Consider the following 26,719-nt stretch of genomic DNA (forward strand, 5'->3'; position numbering starts at 1 on the left):
ACAAAGCTTTGGAGCAAAATTAACAGAACATGGATCAGAGGGGAGCTGATAAGTCAAGTTTTCAACAAAGAGACTTGCAGAATGACTACAAGAAAGGGAGCCAGGCTGGAGAATGAGGATTCTAGTTGGGGAAGGAAGACACTTGTACAGTCAAGACTTGATGGTCCTCCAAGTCAAACTATGTGTCTCTCTCCCTTTTATATCAGTCAAGGGACATAGCACAGTGTATTGTCCTGCACTATTGACTGAGCACTCAAATACTTGCTTTTGAAAAAAATGAAACAAGGAAAAGTGGTAAGTGCTACAAAAGAAATTAATGTGCCACGTAGGTTCAGACAAAGTAGCCATTTCATTACATATGAAATGTACATATGCATGTGGGTGTGTGCATTTCGTCTATCACAGATATTATTGTCTCTTTTAATTTTCAAAATAGTCCTGTGGCACAGATGGCAATAGCCCTCCTTCCAGATGAAGAAGTCACATCTCTAAAAGATGAAGTGATTTAGCCCATGTCTTTCAATTAGAAAAATGCAGATCTTGTATTTGAGCCCAGTTTTCCTCATGCTGAATGCTCTTCCTCTGACTCCACAGCTGGCCTGTAGAGGGAATATAGAATAATGAGGAGAGATACCTAAGGAAGTCAGGATGTGTGCACCTGTAGGAAACATGGCTAGAACTTTCACAAGCAGAGGGGACACTCCAGCCATGGTAATGGTCCTTTTTATGATTCCTATTTATTTATTGCTTTTTAAGTTATTCCCCTTTATCTTCTGTTTTCATTCATGCTTGTAGGATTTCGATATACATGCTTAGCTTCTCACAGTCCATTTACAGTTAATATCACACCACCTCATGTAAAATGTAGAAGCTCTGTATTTGCATAATCTCATTTATTGCTCCAACTGCCTTTTGCTAGATGCTATATATATAACATCTACCTACATTACAAAGCTGGCCATCAGAGAAATGCAAATCAAAACCACAATGAGATACCATCTCACACCAGTTAGAATGGTGATCACTTTCTTATTTTCAAAAATTATAAAATTGGGTTTAAGATATTCTTAATTCTAAGAAAATAGAATTTACGCTGACCTGGTGGCTCATGCCTGTTATCTCCGCACTTTGGGAGGCTGGGGTAGGAGAGCTGCTTGAGACCAAGAGTTCAAGACCAGCCTGAGCAACACAGCAAGACCCCATCTCTTAAAAAAAAGTTTAAGTCAAAATGGACACCACAGAAACAGAAAAGATAATTCGAGACTACTGTGAACACCTCTATGAGCAGAAACTAGAACATTTAGCAGATATGGATAAATTCCTGGAAGAACCTTCTTGGAAGTATATTATCCTCCACAATATGGAAATGAAATAACATATGGAAATGAAACATGTTTTTCAATTTTTTCTGCTATTCATTGCTAATTTCATTCCATTGTAGATGGAAAACATACTTTGTATTTTTTCTAACCTTTTAATATCATTGGGATTTGTTTTATGGCCTAGCATATGGTCTATCATAGAGAATGTTCCAATGACACTTGAAAATAATTTTCTTCTTTTGTTGGGCAGAGTGTTATATAGACATCTGTCAGGCACAGTTAATTTACAGTGTTGATCAAGTCTTTATTTCCTTGTTGATCTTCTGTCTAGTTGTTCTATTCATTATTGAAAGTGGTATGTTGAAGTCTCCAAATATTGTTGTTGAATTATTTTTTCTTATTATATTATTATATATTATATATTATATTATTATTATTCCCCACCCCACAACAGGCCCTGGTGTGTGATGTTCCCCTTCCTGTGTCCAAGTGTGAAGATAATGTGTGGAGTTTTTCTATGTGGATAAGTTGTTATCAGCTTCAAAGAGACTGTTATAAGAATTTTTATCCAAACCTCATGGTAATCACAAGGAAAAAGCCATTGTACAATCAAAAAATAAGACTGACAGGGCATGGTGGCATGAGCCTGTAGTCTCAGCCACTCAGGAAGCTGAAGTGGGAGGATCACTTGAGCCAAGGAGTTGGAGACTGCAGTAAGCTAGGATCATGAGCCACTGCAATCCAGCCTGGGCAACAGAGTGAAACCCTGCCTCTTAAAATAAATAAATAAAAGTAACTTTTAAAAACAAAGAGAAAAGGATCAAAGTATATCACTATTTTAAAAAATCATCAAATCCCAAAGAATACAACAAGAGATGGACATCCAGCTTTCCCAGCATTCCAAGACACCTATCAGGATGCCCACTCCAGTCTCACCTCACAGAGATCATAGTGGGGTAATGGCAAGGTTAACTCCCTGTGGTCAGATACAAAGAAAGAAGGGAGGTGTTTCTCTGAGAAAGAGAGAAACAAAAGACTGACAAAAAAGACAGAACACAATCACAAATTGACCATAGTAAGTGTTTGCCTATCAATAATTACTTCAAGTATAAGCAAATTACACTCATTATTCAAAATATATACAGCAGCTAAATGAATTAAAATACATGATCCAACTATGTGCTTTCTACAAGACACAAACTTTAAATTTAAGGACACACAGAAACTGAAAGTAAAGGGAAGAAAAAATACATTCTATGCAAATAGTAACCAAGTGATGTGGTTTGGCTCTGTGTCTCCACCCAAATCTCATTTCAAATTGTAACCTTCATGTGTCAGGGGAGGAACCTGGTGGGAGGCGATTGGATCATGGCAGCAGATTTTCCTCATGTTGTCCTGACAATAGTGAGTGAGTTCTCCTGAGATCTGATGGTTTAGAAGTGTGGCACGTCCCACTGCCCCCTCTGTCTCCTGCTGCCAAGTAAGATGTACTTTGCTTCCCCTTCACTTTCGGCCATGATTGTAAGTTTCCTGAATGCTTCCCCAGCTATGCAGAAATGGAGTCAATTAAACCTCTTTTTTTTAATATACATTATCCAGTCTCAGGTAGTTTTTATAGCAGTGTGAGAATGGACTAATACAGAAAATCGTTATCAGTGGATTAGGGTACCTCTATAAACATACTTGAAAATGTAGAAGCAACTTTGGAACTGGGTAACAGGTAGAGGCTGCAACAGTTTGGAGGACTCAGAAGAAGACATGAAGATGTAGGAAAGTTTGGAACTTCCTAGAGACTTGTTGAATAGTTTTGAACAAAATGCTGAAAGTGATATGGACAATGAAGTCCAGGCTGAGGTAGTCTCAGATGGAGATGAGGAACTTATTGTAAACTAGAATAAAGGTCATTCTTGCTATGCTTTAGCAAAGACACTGGAGGCATTTTGCACCACCCTAAAGATCTGTGGAACTTTGTACTTGAGAGTGATTATTTAGGTTATCCGATGGACGACATTTCTAAGCAGCAAAGCATTCAAGATGTGACCTGGCTGTTTCTAAAAGCATATAGTCATATGCATTCACAAAGAGATAATCTGAAATTGGAAATTATGTTTAAAAGAGAAGCAGAACATAAAAGTGTGGAAAATTTGCAGCCTGGCCATGCAGTAGAAAAGAAAAACCCATTTTCTGGGGAGAAATTCAAACTGGCTGCAGAAATTTGCATAAGTAACAAGGAGCCGAATGTTAATAGTCAAGACAATGGGGAAAATGTCTCCAGGGCATTTCAGAGACCTTCACAGCAGCCCCTTCAATCACAGGCATGGAAGACTAGAAGACTCAATGCAGCCACGGGACATGCCACCCTGCATCCCAGCCACTGCAGCTCCAGCCATGGCTAAAAGGGGCCAAGGTAAAGCTCAGGCCATTGCTTCAGAGGGTACAAGTCCCAAGCATTGGTGGTTTCCACATGGTGTTGGGCCTGCAGGTATGCAGAAGACAAGAGTTGAGGTTTGGGAACCTCAGCCTAGGTTCCAGAGGATGTATGGAAATGCCTGGATTTCCAGGCAGAAGTCTGTGGCAAGAGCAGAGCCCTCATGGAGAACCTCCACTAGGGCAATGCAGTGGGGCTGGAGCCCCCCATAGAAGAACTGCCTAGTGGAGCTGTGAGAAGAGGGCCACCATCCTCCGGCCCCCAAAATGGTAGATCCACCAACAGCTTGCACTAGGTGGCTGGAAAAGCCACAGGCACTCAATGCCAGCCCATGAAAGCAGTTGCAGGGGCTGTACCCTGCAGAGCCACAGGCGTGGAGCTGCCCAAGGCCTTGGGAGCCCACCTCTTGCATCAGTGTGCCCTGGATGTCAGACATGGAGTCAAAGGAGATTATTTTGGAGATTTAAGATTTAATGGCTGCCCTGCTGGGTTTTGGACTTGCATGAGGGCTGTAGCCCCTTGGTTTTGGTCAATTTCTCCCTCTTGGAATGGGAGCATTTACCCAATTCCTATATCCCCGTTGTATCTTCTAAGTGTCAAAGTAACTAACCTGTTTTTTATTTTACAGGGTAGTAGGCAGAAGGGACTTGCCTTGTCCCAGATGAGACTTTGGATTGGAACTTTTGAATGCCTGAATGAGTTAAGACTTTGGGAGACTATTGGGAAGGCATGATTGGTTTTGAAATGTGAGAAGAACATGAATTTTGGGAGGGGCCAGGGTTGGAATAATATGATATGGCTCTGTGTCCCACCCAAATCTTATCTGGAATTGTAATCCCCACATGTCAGGGGAGGGAACTGGAAGAGGTGACTGGATCATGGAGGCAGATTTTCCCCATGCTGTTCTCATGATAATGAGTGAGTTCTCATGAGATCTGATGGTTTAACAGTGTGGCACTTCACCCTCCCCTTCTCTCTCTCCTGCTGCCATGTAAGATGTGCCTTGCTTCCCCTTTGCCTTCTACCATGATTGTAAGTTTCCTGAGGCATTCCCAGCCATGCAGACCTGTGAGTCAATCAAAGCTCTTTTCCTTACCTAGTCTTTACCCACTCTCAGGCAGTTCTTTATAACAGTGTCAAAACAGACAAATACACCAAGTGTGCAGGGTGGCTATACTTACATCAGATAAAATGGACTTTAATTCAAAAGCTGTTACAAGAGACAAAGAAGGTCATTACATAGTGACAAAATGGTTGATTCTACAGGAATATATAACAATTATAAATATACATGTACCAAACATCAGAGCACCTAACTATATAAAGCAAACATTGACAGATTTTAACGGATACATAAAAGCAGTACAATAATAGGAGACTTTCCATAAAGGATTTATAATCTGAACAGAAAATCCATAAGGAAACACCAGATCTGAACAATGCCATAAACTAACACATGAGTCAGACATATACAAAACATTCTGCCCAACAGCAGCAGAAAACACATTCTTCTAAAACAGACATGGAATATTTTCCAAGAAAAATCACATGCTAGGTTACAAAATAATTGTTAACAAACTTAAGAAGACTGAAATCATTCTGTATGCCACTTCTGGCTATTAAAAAATGAAAAATGAATTCAATAACAATAGGAAAATTCTAGATTATGTGAAAATTAAACACTCCCGAACAACTATTGACTCAAAGAGGAAATTAAAAAGAAAATTAAAAAATATTTCAGGGAAAACAATGAAAATAAACACAACATACAAAAACTTACAAGTTGCAGCAAATGCAGTACTAAGAGGGAAATTGACAGTGAGAAACTTACATTATGAAAGAAGAAAGATCTCAGATAAACAACCTAAGTTTACACTTAAGGAAGTAAAAAATAAGACATTAAACCCAAAGTTAGCAGAAGGAAGAAAATAATAAAGAATAGAGCAGAAATAAATGAAACAGAAAATAATATCAAAAATAGACAAAAGTAGACATCGTTTATTGGGAAAAAATGTGAAAAAATTAACAAACTCTTAGCTAGAATCATTTTTAAAATAAGAAATACTCGAACAAAATCAGAAGGGGTGAAATTTCTATTATCTATGGCCATGGAAATTAAAAAAGGTCAGAAAGTATTATTATAAACAATTGCAAGCCAATTAATTGGACAGCCTATAAGAAACTGATAAATTTCTAGAAACACACAACCTTTCAACCTGAATAAGAAGTAGAAAGCCTGAACAGTCCAATAACAAATAAGAAGATTGAATCAGTAATTTAAAAAACAAACTTTCAAACAATAAAAGAAACATGAACGGATGGCTTCGCAGGTAATTTCTACCAAATATCTAAAGAAGAATTAATACCCAAACTTCTTAAATTCTTCCAAAAATAATAGTAGGAAACACTTCCAAACTCATTTAATGACATCAGCATCACCCTGATACCCAAGCCAGACAAAGACACCACAAGAAAGGAAAACACAGACCAGTATCTCTTATGAACATAGATTCAAAATACTCAGTAAAATATAAACAAACCAAATTCAACAGCACAATACATAGCCAAGTAGGATTTATCCCTGGATGCAAGGTTGATTTGACATACACAAATCAGTCAATATAACATACCACACTAACAGAATGAAGGATAAAAACTACATGATTATATCCATAAATGCAGAGAAGGCATTTGACAAAATTCAAAATCATTTCATGATGAAAACTCTCAACTAATTAAGTATAGAAGTCATTTACCTCAACACAATAAAGGTCATATATGAAAAGCCCACAGTGAGCATCATTCTCAATGAAGAATAACTGAAAGCTTTTCTTCTAACATTTGGAAGAAAGCAAGGATGCTATGTTGACACTTCTATTCAACATAATACTGGAAGTCCTAGCCAGATCAATTAGGAAACAAACAAAAAGACATCAACTAACACAGGAACAGAAAGCCAAACACCGCATGTTCTCACTCATAAGTGGGAGCTGAACAATGAGAACACGTGGACACAGGGAGGGGAACATCACATACCGGGGCCTGTCAGGGGGTTGGGGGCTAGGGGAGGGATAGCATTAGAAGAAATATCTAATGTAGACGACGGGTTGATGGGTGCAGCAAACCACCATGGCACATGTATACCTATGTAACAAACCTGCCCGTTCTGCACTTGTATCCCAGGACTTAAAGTATAATAATAAAAAAAGAAGATAAAAAAAGACATCCAAATCAGAACAAAATAAAATTATTTATAATCTTATATGTAGAAACCCATAAAGACACCACAAAATAAACTGTTAGAATGAATTAACAAATTCAATAAAGTTGCAGGATATAAAATCAATGTATAAAAATCAGACCTATAGACCTTACACACACACACACACACACACACACACAAAATATATTACTCAGTCATAAAAAGAAGTAAATCCTGCTATTTGTGATATGGATGAACCTGGAGAACATTACACTAAGCAAAATAAGCCACACAAAGAAAGACAAAAACTGCAGGATCTCACCTATATGTGGAATCTGAAGACATATAGCTCAAGATGGAGAGTAGAAGGATCCTTACCAGAGGCTGGGAAGGATAGTGGTGGAGGGAGATGGCTAATGGGTACAAAAAATCGTCAGAATGAATAAGGCCCAGGACAGGGTGACTATAGTCAATAATAATTTAATTGTACGTTGTAAAATAACTAAAAGGGTATAATTGGATTGTTTGTAACACAAAGGATAAATACTTGAGGGAAAATACCATTTTCCATGATGTAATTATGATACATTGCATGTTTGTATCAAAGCGTCTCATGTACCCCATAAATATATACATGTACTATGAACTCACAAAAATTAAAAATTAAAGATTTTTTTTTTTTTTGAGACGGAGTCTCGCTCTGTCTCCCAGGCTGGAGTGCAGTGGCATGATCTTGGCTCACTGCAAGCTCCGCCTCCCGGTTTTACGCCATTCTCCTGCCTCAGCCTCCCGAGTAGGTGGGACTACAGGCGTGCACCACCTATGCCCGGCTAATTTTTTTTGTATTTTAGTAGAGATGGGGTTTCACCGTGTTAGCCAGGATGGTATTGAACTCCTGACCTCATGATCTGCCTGCCTCGGCCCCCCAAAGCACTGGGATTACAGGCGTGAGCCACCTCACCTGGCCTAAAGATTTTTTTAAAAGTATAGCTCACAGAAGCAGACTAAAAGAGTGGTTGCCAGAGGTCAGGAGACGGAGGAATTGAGGAAGCATTGGTGAAAGGTAACAAACTTCCAGTTATGAGCAAGTTCTGGAGAGCTAATATATAGCACGGTAACTACAGTTTGTTGTTGTTGTTGGTGGTGGTGGTGGTGTTTTAGAGGCAAGGTCTTGCTCTGTCGCCCAAGCTGGAGTGCAGTGGCAGGATCATAGTTCACTGTGGCCCCCAACTCCTGGGTTAAAGCAATTCTCCCACCTCAGCCTCCCAAGTAGCTAAGACTGTGGGCACACACCGCCAGGCCTGACTAATTCTTTATTAATTTCTCTAGAGATGGGGTCTCACTATGTCGCCTAGGCTGGTCTCAAACTGCTGGCCTCAAGTAATCCTCCCGCCCTAGCCTCCTAAAGTGCTAAGAATACAGGCCTGAGCCACCATACCCAGTCTATAGCCAATAATACAATGTTACATAGTCAAAATTTGCAAAAAGAATAGATCTAGTGTATTCTCACACCAAAATAAGAGTAACTGTGTGAAATGATGGATATGCTAATTAGCTTGACTGTGGTGATCATTTACAATAGATATATATTACATATATCAAAACAGCACTATATAAACCTTAAATAATTTTTATTTGTTAGTTATACCTCAATAAAGATGTAAAAAAACCATTTACACAACAATGCAGTATGGAAAGATGGTCTTTTCAATAAATGGCACTGGGTCAGCTGGAGATTCATATTTGTAGGATAAAAATACATCTTGACCTATACCTCATCTGACATGAAAACCAGTTTTAGATTGATGGTAAATCTAAATGTGAGTGGTAAAACAATACATCTTTTAGCAGAAAATATAAAAAAGAACTTTCACAAATATTACTTTTAAAGGATGCAAAAAGCAATAATTCTGAAACAAAAATTGATAAATTGGACTACATTAAAATTAAAATCTTCTGTTTCTCAAAATCCACCATTAGTTGCATAAAAGCCAACCCACAAACTTGACACAGATAGTCTATTAGGTTGGGGCAAATGTGATTGCGGGTTTGCCATTAAAAGCAATGGCAAAAACCGCAATCGCTTTTGCCCCAACCTAATACAAGCATTTGCAAAGACTCACAAAGCATGTAAGGAAATACAAACCAACATAAAAAGATAACATAATAGAAAAATAAGCAAAATACTTGAATGGGTACTTTACACAAGAAGATACGTGGTAGTTAGATAGACAACAAAGAGAGACGATAGATAGACAGACACAGATAAACAGCCATATAAGAAAGTACTTGACCACATTACTCAACATGAAAATACAAATTATAACCATAAACAAAACCACTACACACACACCAAAATATCTTCAGATACCACCTTATGTTAAAATTTGGAGCAACCAGAACCGTCATACACTGCATGGGGAAATTAAAATGGAGACACGTGTTTGGAAAACTGTTTAGTCCTGTTGACTACACAAAAGTCTGCCCTAGGTTACAGAAATTCAATGCCAGGTATGTATTTCCAACAGAAACGTGCATCTGCTCTTTTCAGAACACGCCCAACTGGCTACTAATGTCTATCAATGGTTAAATGGATTTATTAAATGGTACATTCACACATACAATGTTAAACAGCAATAAATATGAGCAATAATATACAACCACATACAACAGTGTGGCTGAATCACACATATATAATGTTGAGTGAAAGAAGCAGATACAAAAGAGAACAAACTGTATGATTTAATATAAAGTACAAAAATGAATAAAGCTAATTTATGCTATTAGGAGTCAAGATACTGATTACCTGTGTAGGAACAAGGACTACAGAGGAAAATGAGGTGACTTCTGGAGGGCCAGTAATGTGTTTTCATCTGAGTGCTGGTTACTCATTATGACTGTTCCATTTGTAAAAGTCACTGATGAAATTTTCAGGTTTCATTTTATTTTCTAAGACACCATAAGCATGACTTTTTAAATCTGTGTCTAATAATTAGATTATCTGGAGTCCCTATATGCCTCCCATCTGTTGGTTCTTGCTGTTGGAATCCTTCATCCTTGTGTGTCTTATCTTCAGATGTATGTTGGATATTGTGCTTGAAAAAGTATTAAGAGAAGTAATTTGAGCTCTAAGGTGGCATTGTTCCTCCAAATAGGATTTTTGTTTCAATTGCTTTTGCTTAGAACTTGGGGTCACTAGAAGTCTAGATCATCCTAATCGAAGTTTAGTACTTCAGATTTTCCAGACCTCTGATAAGTCAAAGCCAGGCTGCAATATGTATGAGGGCTGCTTTATCTCTGGCCGACTACCAGCGTGTGTTTTAGGACTGCTGCGCAGTAAGGAGCTGGTTTACTTCTCGTAAACAAGACTCATTTCTCAAGGTTCTTGCCTCTAGATAATAACATTGGAGCAATTATCCATGTTCATCTCAAGAGGCTACCTTGGAATTGTATCTCCAGGGCGGCTCCAAAACTGATAAGGTCTGATACAGTCCCTGTTTAGTCCTTTCCATCGTGAATCTGGGATTCTGACATCAGTTCTCAAATCCCCCCAGGCTCATCAGGGCATAAAGAGCCTCAAATTCTGTCTCCTCTTTTGCAGGGACTGAAGATGCAGGTAACAAGTTCTCTGCTCTTTCTTTACATTTAGCAAATAGGACAAGTCACCAAGTTCTATTCAGGAAATAATGCATTATAGTCTCTTATGTCCTTACTGAATTTTCATCCTGTAGAGCAGGAACGTGGAGGCAGCCGAACCAGTGAACTCTGAGAGCAGCACAGAGCAGTGGGTAAGGTGCGTCCGCCTCAGGCTCATGCTCCTTCTCCCTCTTCCCTCTTATCTTCTCCTCCATTTTCTTTCTCATATTTGTGGGATAAAAAATATATCTTGACCTATACCTCACCTGATACAAAAATCAGTTTTAAATTGATAGTAAATCTAAATGTGAATAGTAAAACAATAAATCTTTTAGCAGAAAATATAAAAAAGGACATTAAAAGAAATCTTTGTTAAATCTTTGCCAAAGGATGCAAAAAGCAAACATACTCACATCTTCATAATCTAACTGCTAAGTGTTTAAGGTAAGATAACAATTCCTCCAATCCTTTTGGCACTCTGCAGTTTTCACGGGCTCACTGGCACACGCCCTGCTGCCTGTGATTCTCACAACCTACAAGAATGCCCGCATGGTGGCTCTGGGGGACCGACTGCCCAACTCAAAGTCCTACAGCTGGGGAGCAACAGAGGAGGCACAAAGGCCAGTGTCCCAACAGCAAGCTTGCAGCATTTTTCTGTAACACACGCACACTCACTGTCCTCTCCCCCAGGCCGCGCTACATGGGAGTTTGTGTCTCTACGGCCTTCACAGCACACGAGCGTTCAGACCCTGCTGACTCTTCTGGGCTGAGAGCAGTGTTTCCCGAAGCATAGGATCAGAATCACTCGGGGCTCGCTAAAAATAACTTGGTCCTCAGAACAGAACCAGCACTTCAGAGAAGGGGCGGGAAAATCAGCTTTTTGTCTTGGAGCATCGCAGGTGATCCTAGTGCTCACTGCAGCGTGGGAGATGATACCTTTAGGGCGGGCGAGCAGAGGTGTCCAGTCCTCTGGGCAGCCTTGGTTTTCTGAAGTCCCATCACCTCCCTCCTACCTTCTCTCCTGTTGGGAAGATGTCCCACCCAGAAGGCGGGAAGGAAGTAGTTTCTTCTGGGGTCTAAGAAGGTGGAAGCCGTTTCTCTCCATGGCAGAAACAGAGGTGGTGGGCGAGTGTGCTCAGGATTGGGGCCCTGCAGGGAATCACCACGGTGCTGCTTTTCATGCTCAGGTCACGTAGGGGCCTTGGGGTGATCTCAGGGATGAGCCCATCAGCTCCCTCTTTCTCATTGTAACCGCTTTTCTAAGAGGCAAGCAGAGCTTTGGTCATGGGCTCATCTCTGCCGTCAAATCGCTCTGACTTTGCGCAGATCTCTTCGGATCAAGGCTGCACGTAAGTTCTGGAGTGTGGGAAATAAACGGGCTCGTTTGTGGTTAGAGCCGTAAGACAACTAACAGATAAGAGATGTGGGAAGCTGTAGATACAAAGAGTCTCCAGAGCATGTCCTCAGGGTTACTCCCAGTTTCACTGAAATCCCAGAGGACCACTCCATCATGAATGTGTAATTTGGAACCTTATAGCTAAAAGAGGCCTTAACCAGCACTTACTTCCACTAAATGCTCCAATTGGCTCTGAAACGATCGCTCAGCCCATGGCATCGTACAGCCTGTTCTAGTCCCTTCTGTGACGGGGAGTTCACCTCCTTCCTAGTGCCCTTCGCTGGCCCAGTACTTAAGTCTTCTGGGTGACAGCCTGGCTCCTATTTCTCTCTCTCTCTCTGCCCTCTAGTTTCTGACCGAGGCAGTGCTTATCCCTTTGTATGCGAAGCCCATCATAACATGTCCCCCATCTCTCTCCCATGTAGCTGCACCAAGTGTCCGGACACGATTACGTCCCAACCCTGACATCCTGGACCACTCCCTGCAGACCCGAGGGGGGACTGAGGGATCCCAGGGTGCCTGAGTAGGGCAGAATCATGTTCAGGGTGGAGAGCAGTTTCCTGCTGGAGTGGGGTGGGAGATAGAAGCTTGAGGAAATGGTTAAACAGGACTCCCTTTGCCATCCCCATAACAGCACCTCCCATTTAAAATCAGCTTTCAAGCTAGAGAACTCCTTCCACATTCAGGATTTCAGCTCTTAACGTTGCATAAAGTAGACATTATTGCTGTCCTTTAACATGTGGTCGAGTAGTTGGGGCATCAGCTTTGAGTCAGTAAAGAGGGTTAAATACTGACCCCATTCTTTTACAAGCTGAGTAACTGTAAAAAGATTATTGCTCTTCTAATTCTTGGTGGAATCATCTCTCATAGAGCCAAATAGTTCTGTGTGTGGACTAAATAAAAGACCTTAATATAGATAAGGCGGTAAGCACATTCTCTGTCCAAGTGCTCAGAAATGAGGAGTTATTTGCCGGGGGTGGGTGGGGTGGGGGGAAACGCTGTATGCGTTAATCTAGGATTTGAATCCACACTTCTGCCTCAAACTTTCCTTTCAGTATACCACTGACCCTAGATATCAGGGAATTCAAATCTGTAAATTGAGATTTAAAAGTCCATTCATGGCTGGGCACAGTGGCTGACGCCTGTAATCCCAACACTGTGGGAGGCTGAGGTGGGAGGATCACGTGAGGTCTGGAGTTCGAGACCAGCCTGACCAACATGTTGAAACCCTGTCTCTACTAAAAATACAAAAATTAGCTGGACATGGTAGTGGGCACCTGTAGTCCCAGCTACTCAGCAGGCTGAGGCAGGAGAATTGTTTGAATCTGGGAGGCAGAGGTTGCAGTGAGCCGAGATCACGCCACTGCACTCCAGCCTGGGTGACAGAGTGAGACTCTGTCAAAAAAATAAAATTAAATTAAATTAAAATTAAAAAACACATTCATTTGCTAAATGCTTACCTGCCCCATCCTACCTCCACCAAAGCTTGTAGCTCCAACTTACTTTAACCTTCTAGGTTGCTCACAGTCCCCACATCAACATTTGCTTACCCAGCTGCTACTTCAAATTTGTCCTGTTCAAGACTGAATTTGCAGAACGCGCTCCACATTCCCCTGGCATCAGCTAAGCAACCACATTTTCATCCATACATGGGCACCAGGTCTCATGACTCTTGTCCATTCATTTATGTCAAATGCATGAAATGTCTACTATTCTATACAGTTTAGTTCAACCTTCTTTTACTGATCTCTACATTATGCCTGGCATTGTGCAAGATCCTGAGGATGCAGGAATTCAGAGTAATGTCCCTACCCTCGAGACTCTCTCAGTCTTGCAGAGAATGGATAGTTAAGCAAAATGTGCAAAGGGTCAATCCCAAAAAGAATACAAAGGCCAAAAATAGTGCAGAAACTGGAGTGGTTACCTCTGGGGTGGGAGATGTCACGAGGAGGAGATGCTTAAGCAGGTGCTAGAGCAGGTCTTACCAGGCTGACAATTGAAGGAAAAAAATTCAGTCTGGAAAAGCAGAATGAAGAAAGCATATTTGGTGAAAAGGAACAATCAGTATGAAGGACAGAGACAAAATATTCTGTGTATTCTAGAAACATACAAACTGCAAAGGCACTGCTAGAGTAGAGAGTGGAGGTCAGGCAAGCAGGAGAGTCCACTGGGGCTGAAGCATCCTGTGCCTTGACTGCCTGGCCATAAACTTGAGCTATTCTTGGGAAATGGGGAGCCTCAGCTACCGTAGGGAAAATACACGATAAATTTGTCCGAAAGCATGCTTCATGCTCAGGCAGAGGTGAGCACTCTACCTCGGCTTTCCTGGTATGTTCCTGCGGTTGTTCTTGGAGCAAAAGCTCACGATGGGAGTCTCCACGGGCTGCTCTGTCCGTCCAAGTGGGAGCTGCAAGTTAGTCCTGCCTCCTATCCACCGTTTTCCCTACACTCGCCGAATCCCTTAAGTTTTGGAAAGCCGTATCTTCACTTTCATTTATCTTTTGTTTCTGTTGCTTCTTTGATTCATTGGTTATTTTGGAGGATGGGGTTTGATTATCACAAATATGTGAGTTTTCTCCATTTTTTCTTCTTTCCATCGCAAATTTCATTCCTTTGTAATTGAAGTACACACTTTGTGTTATTTCCATCTGTTGAATATCATTGAGATTTGTTTTATGCCCTTGCATATGGTCTGTCTGGGGGAATATTCCAAGGATGGCTGAAAAGAATCTTGTTCTATTTTGAGGTGCAGTTTTCTATAGATATCTGTTAGGGATACTTCATTTGACATCTCTGTGTAACATTTTGGTAATTCTCACATTTCAAACTTTGTCATCATGATTACATCTGTTATGCTCATCTGTGGCCAGTGATCTTTGACGTAACCATTGCCATTATTTGGGGGTGCCATGGACCACACCCACATAAGAAGTAGGACGGAATCAATAAATGTCGTGTGTGTTCTGACTGCTGATCAGCGATTCCTCCATCTCTGATCAGCCATTCCTCCGTCTCTCTCCCTTTCCTCAGACCTCCTTATTCTCAGACATATCAATATTGAAATTAGGCCAGTTAGTAACCCTACAAAGGCCTCTAGGTGTACAAGTGAAAGGAGAGTCACATGTCTCTCACTTTAAATCAAAAGCCAGAAATGATTAAGCTGGTTGAAAAAGACAATCGAAAGCAGAGATAGGCCAAACGCTAGACCTCTTGTACAAAACAGTTAGCCAAATTGTCAATGCAAAGGACAAGTTCTTGAAGGAAATTAAACAGTGCTACTCCACTGCACACACAAATGACAAGAGAGTGAAACAGCCTTCTAGCTGATATGGAGAAAATTTTAGTGGTCTGGAGAGAAGCTCAAACCCGCAATAACATTCCCTTAGGCCAAGGTCTAATACAGAGCAAGTTCCTAATTCTCTTCAGTTCTGCAGAGGCTGAGACAACTAAGAAAGCTGCAGAAGAAAATTTGAAGCTAGCAAAAGTTGGCTCATAAGGTTAAAGAGAAGCAGCCCTCTCCATAAGAGTGCAAGGTGAAGCAGAAAGTGATGATGTAGAAGCTGCAACGAGTTATCCAGAAGATCTAGATGAGATAACTGACAATGGTGAGTACACTCAACAACAGATTTTCAATGTAAACAAATCTGCTTTCTCCTGGAAAAAGATGCCATCTAGAACTTTCATAGCTAGAGAGGAGAAGTCAATGCCTGGCTTCAAAGTTTCGAAGACAGGCTGATTCTCTTGTTATGGGCAAATACAGCTGGTGACTAAGTTGAAGCCAGCACTCACTGACCATTTCAAAACTCTTAGGGCCCTTAAGAATTAGGCTGAATCTATTCTGCTTGTGCTCTATAAATGCAACAACAAAGCCTGGATGACAGCACGTCTGTTTATAACACGGTTTACTGAGTATCTTAAGCCACTGTTGACACTTACTACTCAGAAAATAATATTCCTTTCAAAATATTATGTTCATGGTCACCCAAGCACTCCGATGGAGATGTGCAAGAAGGTTGATGCTGTTTTCATGCCTCTAGGACAATATCCAATCTGCCGCCCAGGGATCAAGGAGTAATTTTTACTTTCAAGACTTATGATTATATAAGAAACACATTTTGTAAGGCTACAGATGCCATAGATAGTGATTCCTCTGATGGATCTGGGCAAAGTAAGGGAAAGCTTGGAAAGGATTCACCATTGTAGATGCCATTAAGAAATTCATGATTCATGGGAGCAGGTCAAAATATCAACATTAATAGGAGTTGGGAAGAAGTTGATTCCAATGCTCATGGATGAATTTGAGGAGTTCGAGACTTCGCTGGGAGGAAGAGTTCCGTAACTGCAGGTGTGATGGAAAGAGCAGAGAACAGAATTAGAAGTGGAGCCTGAAGATGTGACTGAAGAGCTACAATCTCGTAATAAAACTTGGACCGATGAGTAGTTGCTTCTTACGGATGAGCAAAGAAAGCAGTTTCCCGAGATGAACACCACTCCTGGTGAAGATGCTGTGAGCATGGTTGAAATGACGACAAAGAATACAGCATAGACATGAACTTACTTGACAAGGCAGTGGCAGAGTCTGAGAGGATGGCCTCCAATTTTGAAAGAAGTTCTACTGTAGGTAAAATGTTGTCAGGCAGCATCACATGCTACAGAGAAATGTTTCCTAAAGGGAAGAGTCAACTGATGTGGCCAACTTTATCGTTCTTGTTTGAAGAAATTGCCAAAGCCACCCCAAACTTCAGCAACCACCACACTGGTAAGTCAGCAGCCGTCAGCATCAAGGTGAGACCTTCCACCAGCAAAAGGATCATAACTTGCTGAAGGGTCAGGTGATTGCTATCATTTCTCAGCAATAAGGTATTTTTAGTTAAGGAATGTACATTTTTAGACATAATGCTCCTGCACACTTAATAGACTACAGTATAGTGTCAACGTAACATGTATACACTGGGAAACCACAACACTGTGTGATGCACTTTATTGCAATATTTGCTCTATTGAGGTGATCTGGAATCAAACTCACAATATCTCCAAGGTACGCCTGTAGCTGGGTTGTGTTTTTTTTAAATATTAAGATTTAAAAACTATCATGCGGCTCACGCCTGTAATCCCAGCACTTTGGGAGGCCAAAGCAGGTGGATCACTTGAGGTCAGGAGTTCAAGACCAGCCTGGCCAACATGGTGAAACCCCTTCTCCACTAAAAGTACAAAAATTAGCTGGGCATGGTGGTGGGCACCTATAGTCCCAGCTACTCGGGAGGCTGAGGCTGGAGAATCACTTAAAGCCGGGAGGCAGAGGTTGCAATGAGCTGAGATTGTGCCACTGCAGTCTGGCCTGGGTGACAGCAAGAGACTCCGTCTCAAAAAAAAACAACTATCATGCAGGCTGAAAAATAAGGTCCCTGAACAACAACAACAACAAAAATAGCTAATGACAATATTGACTTGGAGGAAGTTCCCCATCACATTGCTGAGTGAATAAAGGTGACTGAATGAATCAAACGGAAAGTATCTTCACCAAAGTGTAAACAGTGGCTGCTCTGACAGAATTTGGGATGACTTTTACTTATTGTATAAATTTTTTCGTATTGCTTTAATTGTTCACGATGGAAATTTTTTGTCTATAATCAATAGATTACAATATAGTTTTTTAGAGCCATTTTTTTGAGACAGGGTCTTGCTCTGTTGCCCAGGCTGGAGGGCAGCGGCACAGTCATGGCTCACCGCAGCCTCGGCCTCCCAGGCTCAGGTGATCCTACCACCTCAGCCTCCTAAGTAGCTGGGACTACAGGCATCTGCGGCCACACCCAGTTAATTTTGTATTTTTAGTAGAGATGGGGTTTCGCCATGTTGCCCAGGCTGGGTCTGGAACTGCTGGGCCAAAATGATATGCACACCTCTGCCTCCCAAAGTGCTGGGATTACAGGCATGAGTCACTGCACCCTGCTGAAGCTATTTTTATTTAGAAAAAGAATTCCAAGGCCAGGCTCAGTGGCTCATGACTATAATCAAACCACTTTGGGAAGACAAGGCAGAAGGATCGCTGGAGGCCAGGAGTTGGAGACCAGTCTGGGCAACATAGCAAGACCCTGTTTCTACAGAAAAAATTTAAATCAGCCAGCCATGGTGACACACGCCTGTGGTCTCAGCTACTCGGAAGGCTGAGGTGGGAGGATGGCTTGAGCTCAGGAGTTCAAGGCTACAGTGAGCTGTGATGACACTGCTGTACTCCAGGCTGGGCAACAGAGTGAGACCCAATCTCTAAATACATAAATGTATACAAAAAGAATTCTACAAAATATTTTTAAAATTTCTCTTGTAAGCCATTAAAGAAATTGCAGGAAATTTTAAATGTTAGACTTGACAATAAGTGAATACAAGTTTAGTATGGACTCTGATGCAAGCCAAATCGTACTAAAAAGGCACGTACCAAAAAAGACTGTAGACAAACTTCACGAATAATTGTGACTACAAAAGTCTAAATAAAATATTAGCAAATTGATTCAGTGGTTCATAATGGGCATACAAGTATGCTTCCATATTAAGAAGGCTATTCACATAATGTATCTTGAGTGACACTGAAAAAGTGTTTTATTAAAAATGCAACAGCCATACCTGATTTTTTAAATACTGTTGATAAACTACGAAGAAAAACAATAGTTGCTAAATATGCACAGCCACTTCTGCTTTACAGTTCATTACTGGCCATTGCACAACATCCTGTCTCACCAATATCCTCTTTGCTCCCAGACATGCTGGCCTATATTTACTTCCTTAAACACAAGAACGACCTTTCCCTGCTCAGGGCCTCTGCTCAGGGTGGCTGTTTTTCTGCAAAGCTCTTTGCCTATTGTGTTACAAGACTGGCTTTTTGTGGTCCTGCATGTCTCGGCTAAAAAGACATTAGCCATGGTTGTCTAACTCTACATGCTGGAATTTGATATAATTTATATTATCTCCTTTATAACTTTTCAGATTTTTAATGTTTTATTCCATATACGTTCAGTTTTCAAAAGGAAAAAATAATTTTTTAATCTTTAGTATATTTTGATAAAATATACTAGTATGTTTGGTATGTTTTAGTATGTTTGATAAAATACAAAACACTGATGTAACTTTTCCCAAAAAATAGGTGGACAGTTGTCCTAATGTCATTTATTGCATAATGCAACCCTTCCCTGGTGAATTAAAGTGTTACCTTCCACATGAACTTGGCTGTTTCTTAAGTTTCTAGACAGTTCTACTGATCTGTTCGTTCTAGCACCAGTACCCCCACTATTTTAAAGTTCTTAATATAGCAAGTGTCTCCTTGTCTTCAACATTTTCCTAGCTTATTTTCATTCCTATTTTATAGGAAATTTAAACAAGCTCTTGTTTCTTTAAAACCCTGTTACAATTTTAACTTTCAAATAGGTTAAATTTTAGAACAACTCAGAATATGCACCTTTGCAACATCTCATCTTTTTTATCTAGAATCTTGGTTATATCTGTCCATTTAATAAAGTTTTACTTTATGCCTCAATAGAGAATTTGAAGACCATAGCTGATTCTTATTAATATCTTAATGCATAGATTGTTTGCTGATAATGTGCTTCATATTTTAATCTTAGTATTCTTATCATTCATATATAATAACAGGTACTATTTATTGAGTGCTCTCCACATGTCAGCTCTTTGTGTTAAGTACTTTATTCCTTAATTTTCTCCTCACCCCAACCCATTTTTCACATTAAAAAAACCTGAGTCTTAAAGAACACAAGTGACGTGCCTGAGGCATTACGGCCAAGAAGAGGCAGTGCTTCGACTTGAATTTAAGAGTTCGGGATCAATAGATGCCCAAACGTCAGCATCTCTCAATATATCCTTGTAACAAATCTGCACATGCACCCCCTGAATCTAAAAGTAAAATTAAAAAAAAAAAAAAGAGTTCCCACAGGACGGTCTTTAGCGCTGCACTACGTGGCTTACGGGGACCATGAAAGCTGAGGGCCGGTTCATTTTGTCATGGGTCACTTCACTGACTAATCACAGGTATCTTTTTTTTTCTAATGATGTTTCCACTGATTTTCTTAGATTTCCCAGAGAGATCATTATATCAACCAGTAATAATAATACTTCTTCCTCCTTTCCAATATTTTATTTCTCCACTTCCTCCAATTGGACAATAATCTTTTCTTGTAATGCATATACCTGTATTAAATACCACTTAAAACCCTGTATAAAATCATAACGTAACACACTAAACTTTAAACACTTCAAGACTATTGGAAGATGGCAGGATTAAAAATAAGGCTTAGACATTGTTTTTATAATATTCAGTATGTCAGCTTAGAAGTTGCTGGAATAAATAAGTTGCATACTTTCCATATTCTATTTTTGTGCCTATAATGACCTGTTGCTTTTATTATTTTTAAAGTTTAGTCCAAGATATTTTAATTCTAAGAAAAGAGTTGATTTTGCTTATCTTCGTGTCCTTATTCAAATGAGGGCACTTAATAAACATTTGTTGGTGTTAATGTTATAGAAAGTAGGGGGAATGGATGGAGATAACCAGAGTGAGAACTCACAGTTCCTTCTCCTGGGGATCTCAGAGAGTCCTGAGCAGCAGCAGATCCTGTTTTGGATGTTCCTGTCCATGTACCTGGTCACGGTGCTGGGAAATGTGCTCATCATCCTGGCCATCAGCTCTGATTCCCGCCTGCACACCCCCATGTACTTCTTCCTGGCCAACCTCTCCTTCACTGACCTCTTCTTTGTCACCAACACAATCCCCAAGATGCTGGTGAACTTCCAGTCCCAGAACAAAGCCATCTCCTATGCAGAGTGTCTGACACAGCTTTACTTCCTGGTCTCCTTGGTGACCCTGGACAACCTCATCCTGGCCGTGATGGCGTATGATCGCTATGTGGCCATCTGCTGCCCCCTCCACTATGTCACAGCCATGAGCCCTAGGCTCTGTGTCTTGCTCCTCTCCCTGTGTTGGGGGCTGTCTGTTCTCTATGGCCTCCTCCTCACCCTCCTCATGAACAGGGTGACCTTCTGTGGGCCTCGAGAGATACACTACCTCTTCTGTGAGATGTACGTCCTGCTGCGGCTGGCATGTTCCAACACCCACATCATTCACACAGTGTTGGTTGCCACTGGCTGCTTCATCTTCCTCACCCCCTTAGGGTTCATGACCACATCCTATGTACGTATTGTCAGAACCATCCTTCAAATACCCTCAGCCTCTAAGAAATACAAAACCTTTTCTACCTGTGCCTCCCATTTGGGTGTGGTCTCCCTCTTTTATGGGACGCTTGCTATGGTGTACCTGCAGCCCCTCCATACCTACTCCATGAAGGACTCAGTAGCCACAGTGATGTATGCTGTGGTGACACCTATGATCAACCCTTTCATCTACAGCCTGAGGAACAAGGATATGCATGGGGTTCTGGGAAGAGTCCTAGGGAGACCCTTTCAGAGGCCTAAATGAAGGTAATTTTGGAAAGGGGATTGAAGTGGAGACCGGAAATATCCTTCACCACACATAAGGCATTATGCTTTGGGATATACAACAGTCAGAGTACAGCTCCAGCTCAGAATGAGCATATCTACCTGTGGTGAAGAAAAGACACAATGTGTATCCCAGTGCCTCCCAGACCTCACCAGCCTTGGAAATAAATAATGTCATGCTAACACTACTACCAGGATTTTACAGGGTCAAATATTTAAACCTGCTTGATCATAGGCCCACAGTCCTAGGCTTATCTATATATACACAGTCATAGCTTAGGGAGGGCTCTCATGTTTTCTAGCACCCATTCACTTATAACCCAGAGGTTTGGCTTCTCTAAGGAGCCTGCTATCTTCAAGCTCTTTGGAGAAGACACTTTGCACTACCCCTACCACAGATGCCCTGGGTGAGGCTTCCCCTTTCTTGATGCTCTAACAGGTACAACATGCACCACTTCAATGTTGACATATAGTCACTCTGGACACAGCCCATATGGTTCATGCAGAAATGCCAACAAGATTCCTCTTGTGCTCTGGGTTGATTTTATCTTTGGGGCCTCAAAGCAACACTCTCTTGCCTTTTCCCTGCATTCCTTTTCTCTGTAGGAAGTCAGACCTTGCCCTTGGAAAGACCATCCTATCTTTTATTTCTGTAGTTCCTCACCTTCCTTCTCTTCATGCAAGAATTCCATCCACCCCTGAAAACAAAACTCTCAAACATAAATGCATATTCATAAATAGCAGTGGTAGTACGGCCAGTAGAAGGGGAAGATTCTAGAACAAATGAACAATTTAGTGATCCCAGAGAACATAGAGGAAAGGAGATATTTTAATAAATAAATTGGGAATCGAACTCAATAAAATATAAAACAAAAATACAATGAAGAGGATTTTAAAAGCCAAAGATAGGTTCTTTTAAAATAAAATGAAGTGAACAAACCCCTGGAATATTGAGCAAAGAAAGAAAAGACATGAGTAAACACTACAGTGGGAAGAATGGTGGTAAAAACTAAAGATAACATCAAGATTAGGGTGATGAAGAGGGAATATCATCAACATCTACATGCCAATAATTTTGAACATTTTGACAAAATAAATAATTCCTTGAAAAAAATGTGACTTTTCAAAGCTGACTCAAGAAGAAATGGAAAAATTAAATAGTCCTATAACTAGAATTTAAGCAATCATTTTAAATATTCATATATATATGAATATGTACACATATCAGAAATATAAATCCATTTATAAGCAACTTTTAGGAAGTTAGGAATCATCCAGTTTTTTAAAAAAAAAATTTGCAGAGAATAGAAAAAGAAATAAAACTTCCCAAATAGTTTTATGTCATAATTATCACCTGATATCAAAGCAGAAAAAGAGGACAAGAAAAAGTGCAAGAGCTAATTTCACTTAAAAATATAAATACAGGTATCCCAAAGAAAATACTAGTAAATTGAATCCAACAGACAATTTAAAAATAATAATACTGCGTAAGTACCCATTAGGATATATCAAAGGTATATAAAGATAATTTGATACTTTTTAATCCATAAGTGTTTATTATATTGACAAATAAAAAGGAAAAATCAACATGTCAATAGATGCAGAGAAAGACAAAATTCTAAACAAATGTTGTCCTTGATAAAGCAATAAATTTTTATTAAATCACATCTTTTCATGTACGTCTTTTTAATATTTTGTATAATATAATGGCTAGTACCAGAGAGCACTTCTGCATCTCAAAGTACAATGATTGTCTTGTGAGGAAGTACTTGAATGATTGAATTTGGGCTCAACCAGCCATTTCATGGAACATTATTTTTATTTGTTAGAATTACTGATAAACTATAGTTATTCAGAATGGGTATTTGGCACGCGTTGCCACAAAATAAATGAAGTGAGCCTGTCGCTGTAAGAAAAACTGACAGTATTTGTTGACAGTAATAAATATTTGGTCTATCAAGCAATATCACCCCTTTGGAAAATTCGTCCATCATGGTGATGGATATATATTTCACATATATATGAAATGTGTCAACACTGGAAGATCTGCATAACTCAGTGAGCCAGTATTTTTCAAATGACCAATGCATTATGTGAAAAAGTTACACACAAATAAAAGATTAACTTAAAATGCAAAAGAAGCCAATGGATTTTAATGACATAGGGGATAAAATGTCTATTCACGTGTTATCAGATTCTGCATTGCTACTAACCTTTAAGAAACTACCACTTATCACGTTTTGATGTAGTATCAAATAATATTAATTGAAAAGGTTATTAACATAATCCTCTCTTTTGCAATTACACATCTGTATAAGGCTGGATTTTCTTCATACATGTCAACCAAAATAACGTATCACTACAAATAAATGCAGAAGCTGATACAGGAATCTAGCTCTCTTCTGTTAAGCCAGACATTAAAAAGATTGGAAAAAAAGTAAAACCATGCTATTCTTCAATAAATTTCTTTTAAAAATATAGTTATTTCTATTTAAAATCCTACTATAAAAACATGTCATGGTAATATTATTGTTTTATGAGGGAATTAGTAAATAAATATTTTAAATGTCTTTCTAATATGAGAAAATCAGTAGATAAAACCCATATAAACACAGCTCATGGCTCTTTTGGTCCCAAAAATTTTAAGCAGGTAAATGCATCCTGAAACCAAAAGTTTGAGAACTGTTCTCCTAAAGTACAAACATACTTGAAAATTGTTCTCAAATTCAGAAATCAATTCCTTTGAAAAGGAGAACAAAATGAGGGAAAGGAATAGGGATAATGCTTTAGTGTTATCTATAATATTTTAAATCTTTTTTACAGAAAGAAGTGACATGATCAGGTAACAAATTAATATTTTTAATTTTGTGGATGGTGTATATGTGTCTAAAATTATTTTATTTTATTATATGCTTGAAATATGCCACTAAAGAAAATGTAACACTTATTTTTAACCCTAAAATATTTATTAAGTAGTATTAAATTCCTTTGTTATTTTCAAACTCATATTTTTAATGGCTCTTTAACAAATTAGTTATTTAAAACATATAGCCTTATATGTGCTGGCAATTCCAACAGATAACACATAAATTCCAGCAGATAAGGTTACAAATAGAACACACTTTCAAATTACCTTCCTCTTTTCGTGATCAAAGACTATAAAACGTCATATACTTACTGACCATTCCTTCTCAATATTGATAATAGAATCAGAAATAGTCTCTTGTTTTATTTTCATAAATACTTGGGGAAGACATTGAGGCTTTAACATTTTTAATTTGGAATGATGTTTACATTGTACAAGTATATGACATAAAACCATTTTCAGGTAGAGTTTAAGTGACTTGAAATCAAAGCTGAGCTGAAAGGGAAGTGACTCTGTTTCGCCCACACTATCTAAAGGCTGATATTGTTCCCGTTTCCTAGCTGAACTGTTTGCTCTTTCATAGAAAATGGAACTATGCAGAAATTGTATTTAAAAATGTATATTGCAAATTTATAAAGGGAGGATAGGACAGAAAACCACTATGGGAAGAAAAAACTGTAACAGAGAATCAGAATGCAAAAACCCAGAAAAAAAACTCAGTACTTAAAAATTCTAATACATCTTTTACCACAGTAATTATATAAACTAAAATTAGAATCTAATTTTTGCCTAATTATACCTTATAAGACACAAGTATAATTGAATTTATGCCATGGTTAAGTGCTATTCTACCTTACACTACATCATCTATACTATTGCGAAGCACTTACTCCCAATTTTAACTGTATGTGAAAGGAATAAAAGTCTTCAGCAATCTAGGCATGCAATCTTTCTCAATTGAGTGAGTTAAATGGTACCTGGAAAAGGGTTTGATACGGTGTCAAAATATGAGATATAAAAAGATAGCTTATATCTGTGAGGTTTTTATTATGCCATTGAATTAATAAAGACTTTAAAGAATGAATCAGACTTTAAAACTCATATATTCATGGATCTGTAGAGACAAAAGTCATGGTTATTTCTAACCAAAATTAGCTGAAGCATTATTTCTATTACTTTTCTATTATGCTCGCTGGTGTCAAGAAAGGAAGGAAATCATATTTCTGACATCTGCCAGATTACAGGACTTTCAAATGTTTCCCATTGAGTCCTTTAAACAATCTTATGAACAAGGTTTTGTTATTTTTATTTTACAAATGAGGAAACAGATACATAAGCAATTTTCCTAAGTAAATCACAGGTCAGTTATTCAAATTCATTTAGTTTAAGAAAATGTTATGGCAAAAATGCTGAGAAAGTGTGATGGAAAGAAAATTATAAGATTTTTATATAATTTTTTCAAAATCTGTGAGTCATTTTCAGAATATAAACCACACTGCCTAAATAAGGGTCAATAGTTGATTTACTCTTCATAATGTATACATCTGACAAAGGACTAATATCCAGAATTTACAACAAACTCAAACAAATCAATAAGAACAAAACAAACAATCCCATCAAAAAGTGGGCTAAGGACATGAACAGACAATTCTCAGAAGAAGATAAACTAATTGTCAGCAAACATTTGAAAAAATGCTCAACTTCACTAATGATCAGGGAGATGCAAATCAAAACCACAATGTGATACCACTGTACTCCTGCAAGAATGTCCATAATCAAAAAATAGAAAAACAGGAGATGTTGGCATGGATGCAGTGATCAGGGAACACTTCTACACTGCTGGTGGGATTGTAAGCTAGTACAGCCACCATGGAAAACAGTGTGGAGTTTCCTTAAAGAACTAAAAATAGAACTACCATTTGATCCAGCAATCCACTACTGGGTATCTATCCAGAGGAAAAGAAGTCATTATTTGAAAAATATACTTGCACACTCATGTTTATAGCAACACAATTCACAAATGCAAAATCATGGAACCAACTCAAATGCCCATCGATCAACGAATGGGTAAAGAAACTATGGCATATATATAATGGAATACTACTCAGCCATAAAAAGGAATGAATTAATAGCATTTGCAATGACCTGGATGAGACTGGAGACTATTATTCTAAGTGAAGTAACTCAAGAATGGAAAACCAAAGATCATATGTTCTCAATGATATGTGGGAGCTAAGCTATGAGGACACAAAGCCATAAAAATGATATAATGGATTTTGGAGACTTGGGGAGAAGAGTGGGAGGGGGGCGGGGGATAAAAGACAACAAATATGATGCAGTGTATACTGCTTGGATGATGGGTGCACAAGGA

The 26,719-nt window shown here is 39.2% G+C and overlaps 1 protein-coding gene across 1 annotated transcript; it reads left to right on the forward strand.

Moving 5' to 3' along the window:
* The first annotated feature begins 20,469 nt into the window (after positions 1-20,469).
* Positions 20,470-21,462, forward strand: LOC101144085 (olfactory receptor 1D5). The gene has a single exon (XM_004058271.5). The coding sequence runs from the start codon at positions 20,524-20,526 to the stop codon at positions 21,460-21,462; it is 939 nt and encodes a 312-aa protein (XP_004058319.5). The 5' UTR covers positions 20,470-20,523.
* The last annotated feature ends 5,257 nt before the right edge of the window (positions 21,463-26,719 follow it).

The sequence above is a fragment of the Gorilla gorilla genome, chromosome 19, assembly GCF_029281585.2.
Source record: "Gorilla gorilla gorilla isolate KB3781 chromosome 19, NHGRI_mGorGor1-v2.1_pri, whole genome shotgun sequence".
NCBI classification, from domain to species: Eukaryota; Metazoa; Chordata; class Mammalia; order Primates; family Hominidae; genus Gorilla; species Gorilla gorilla.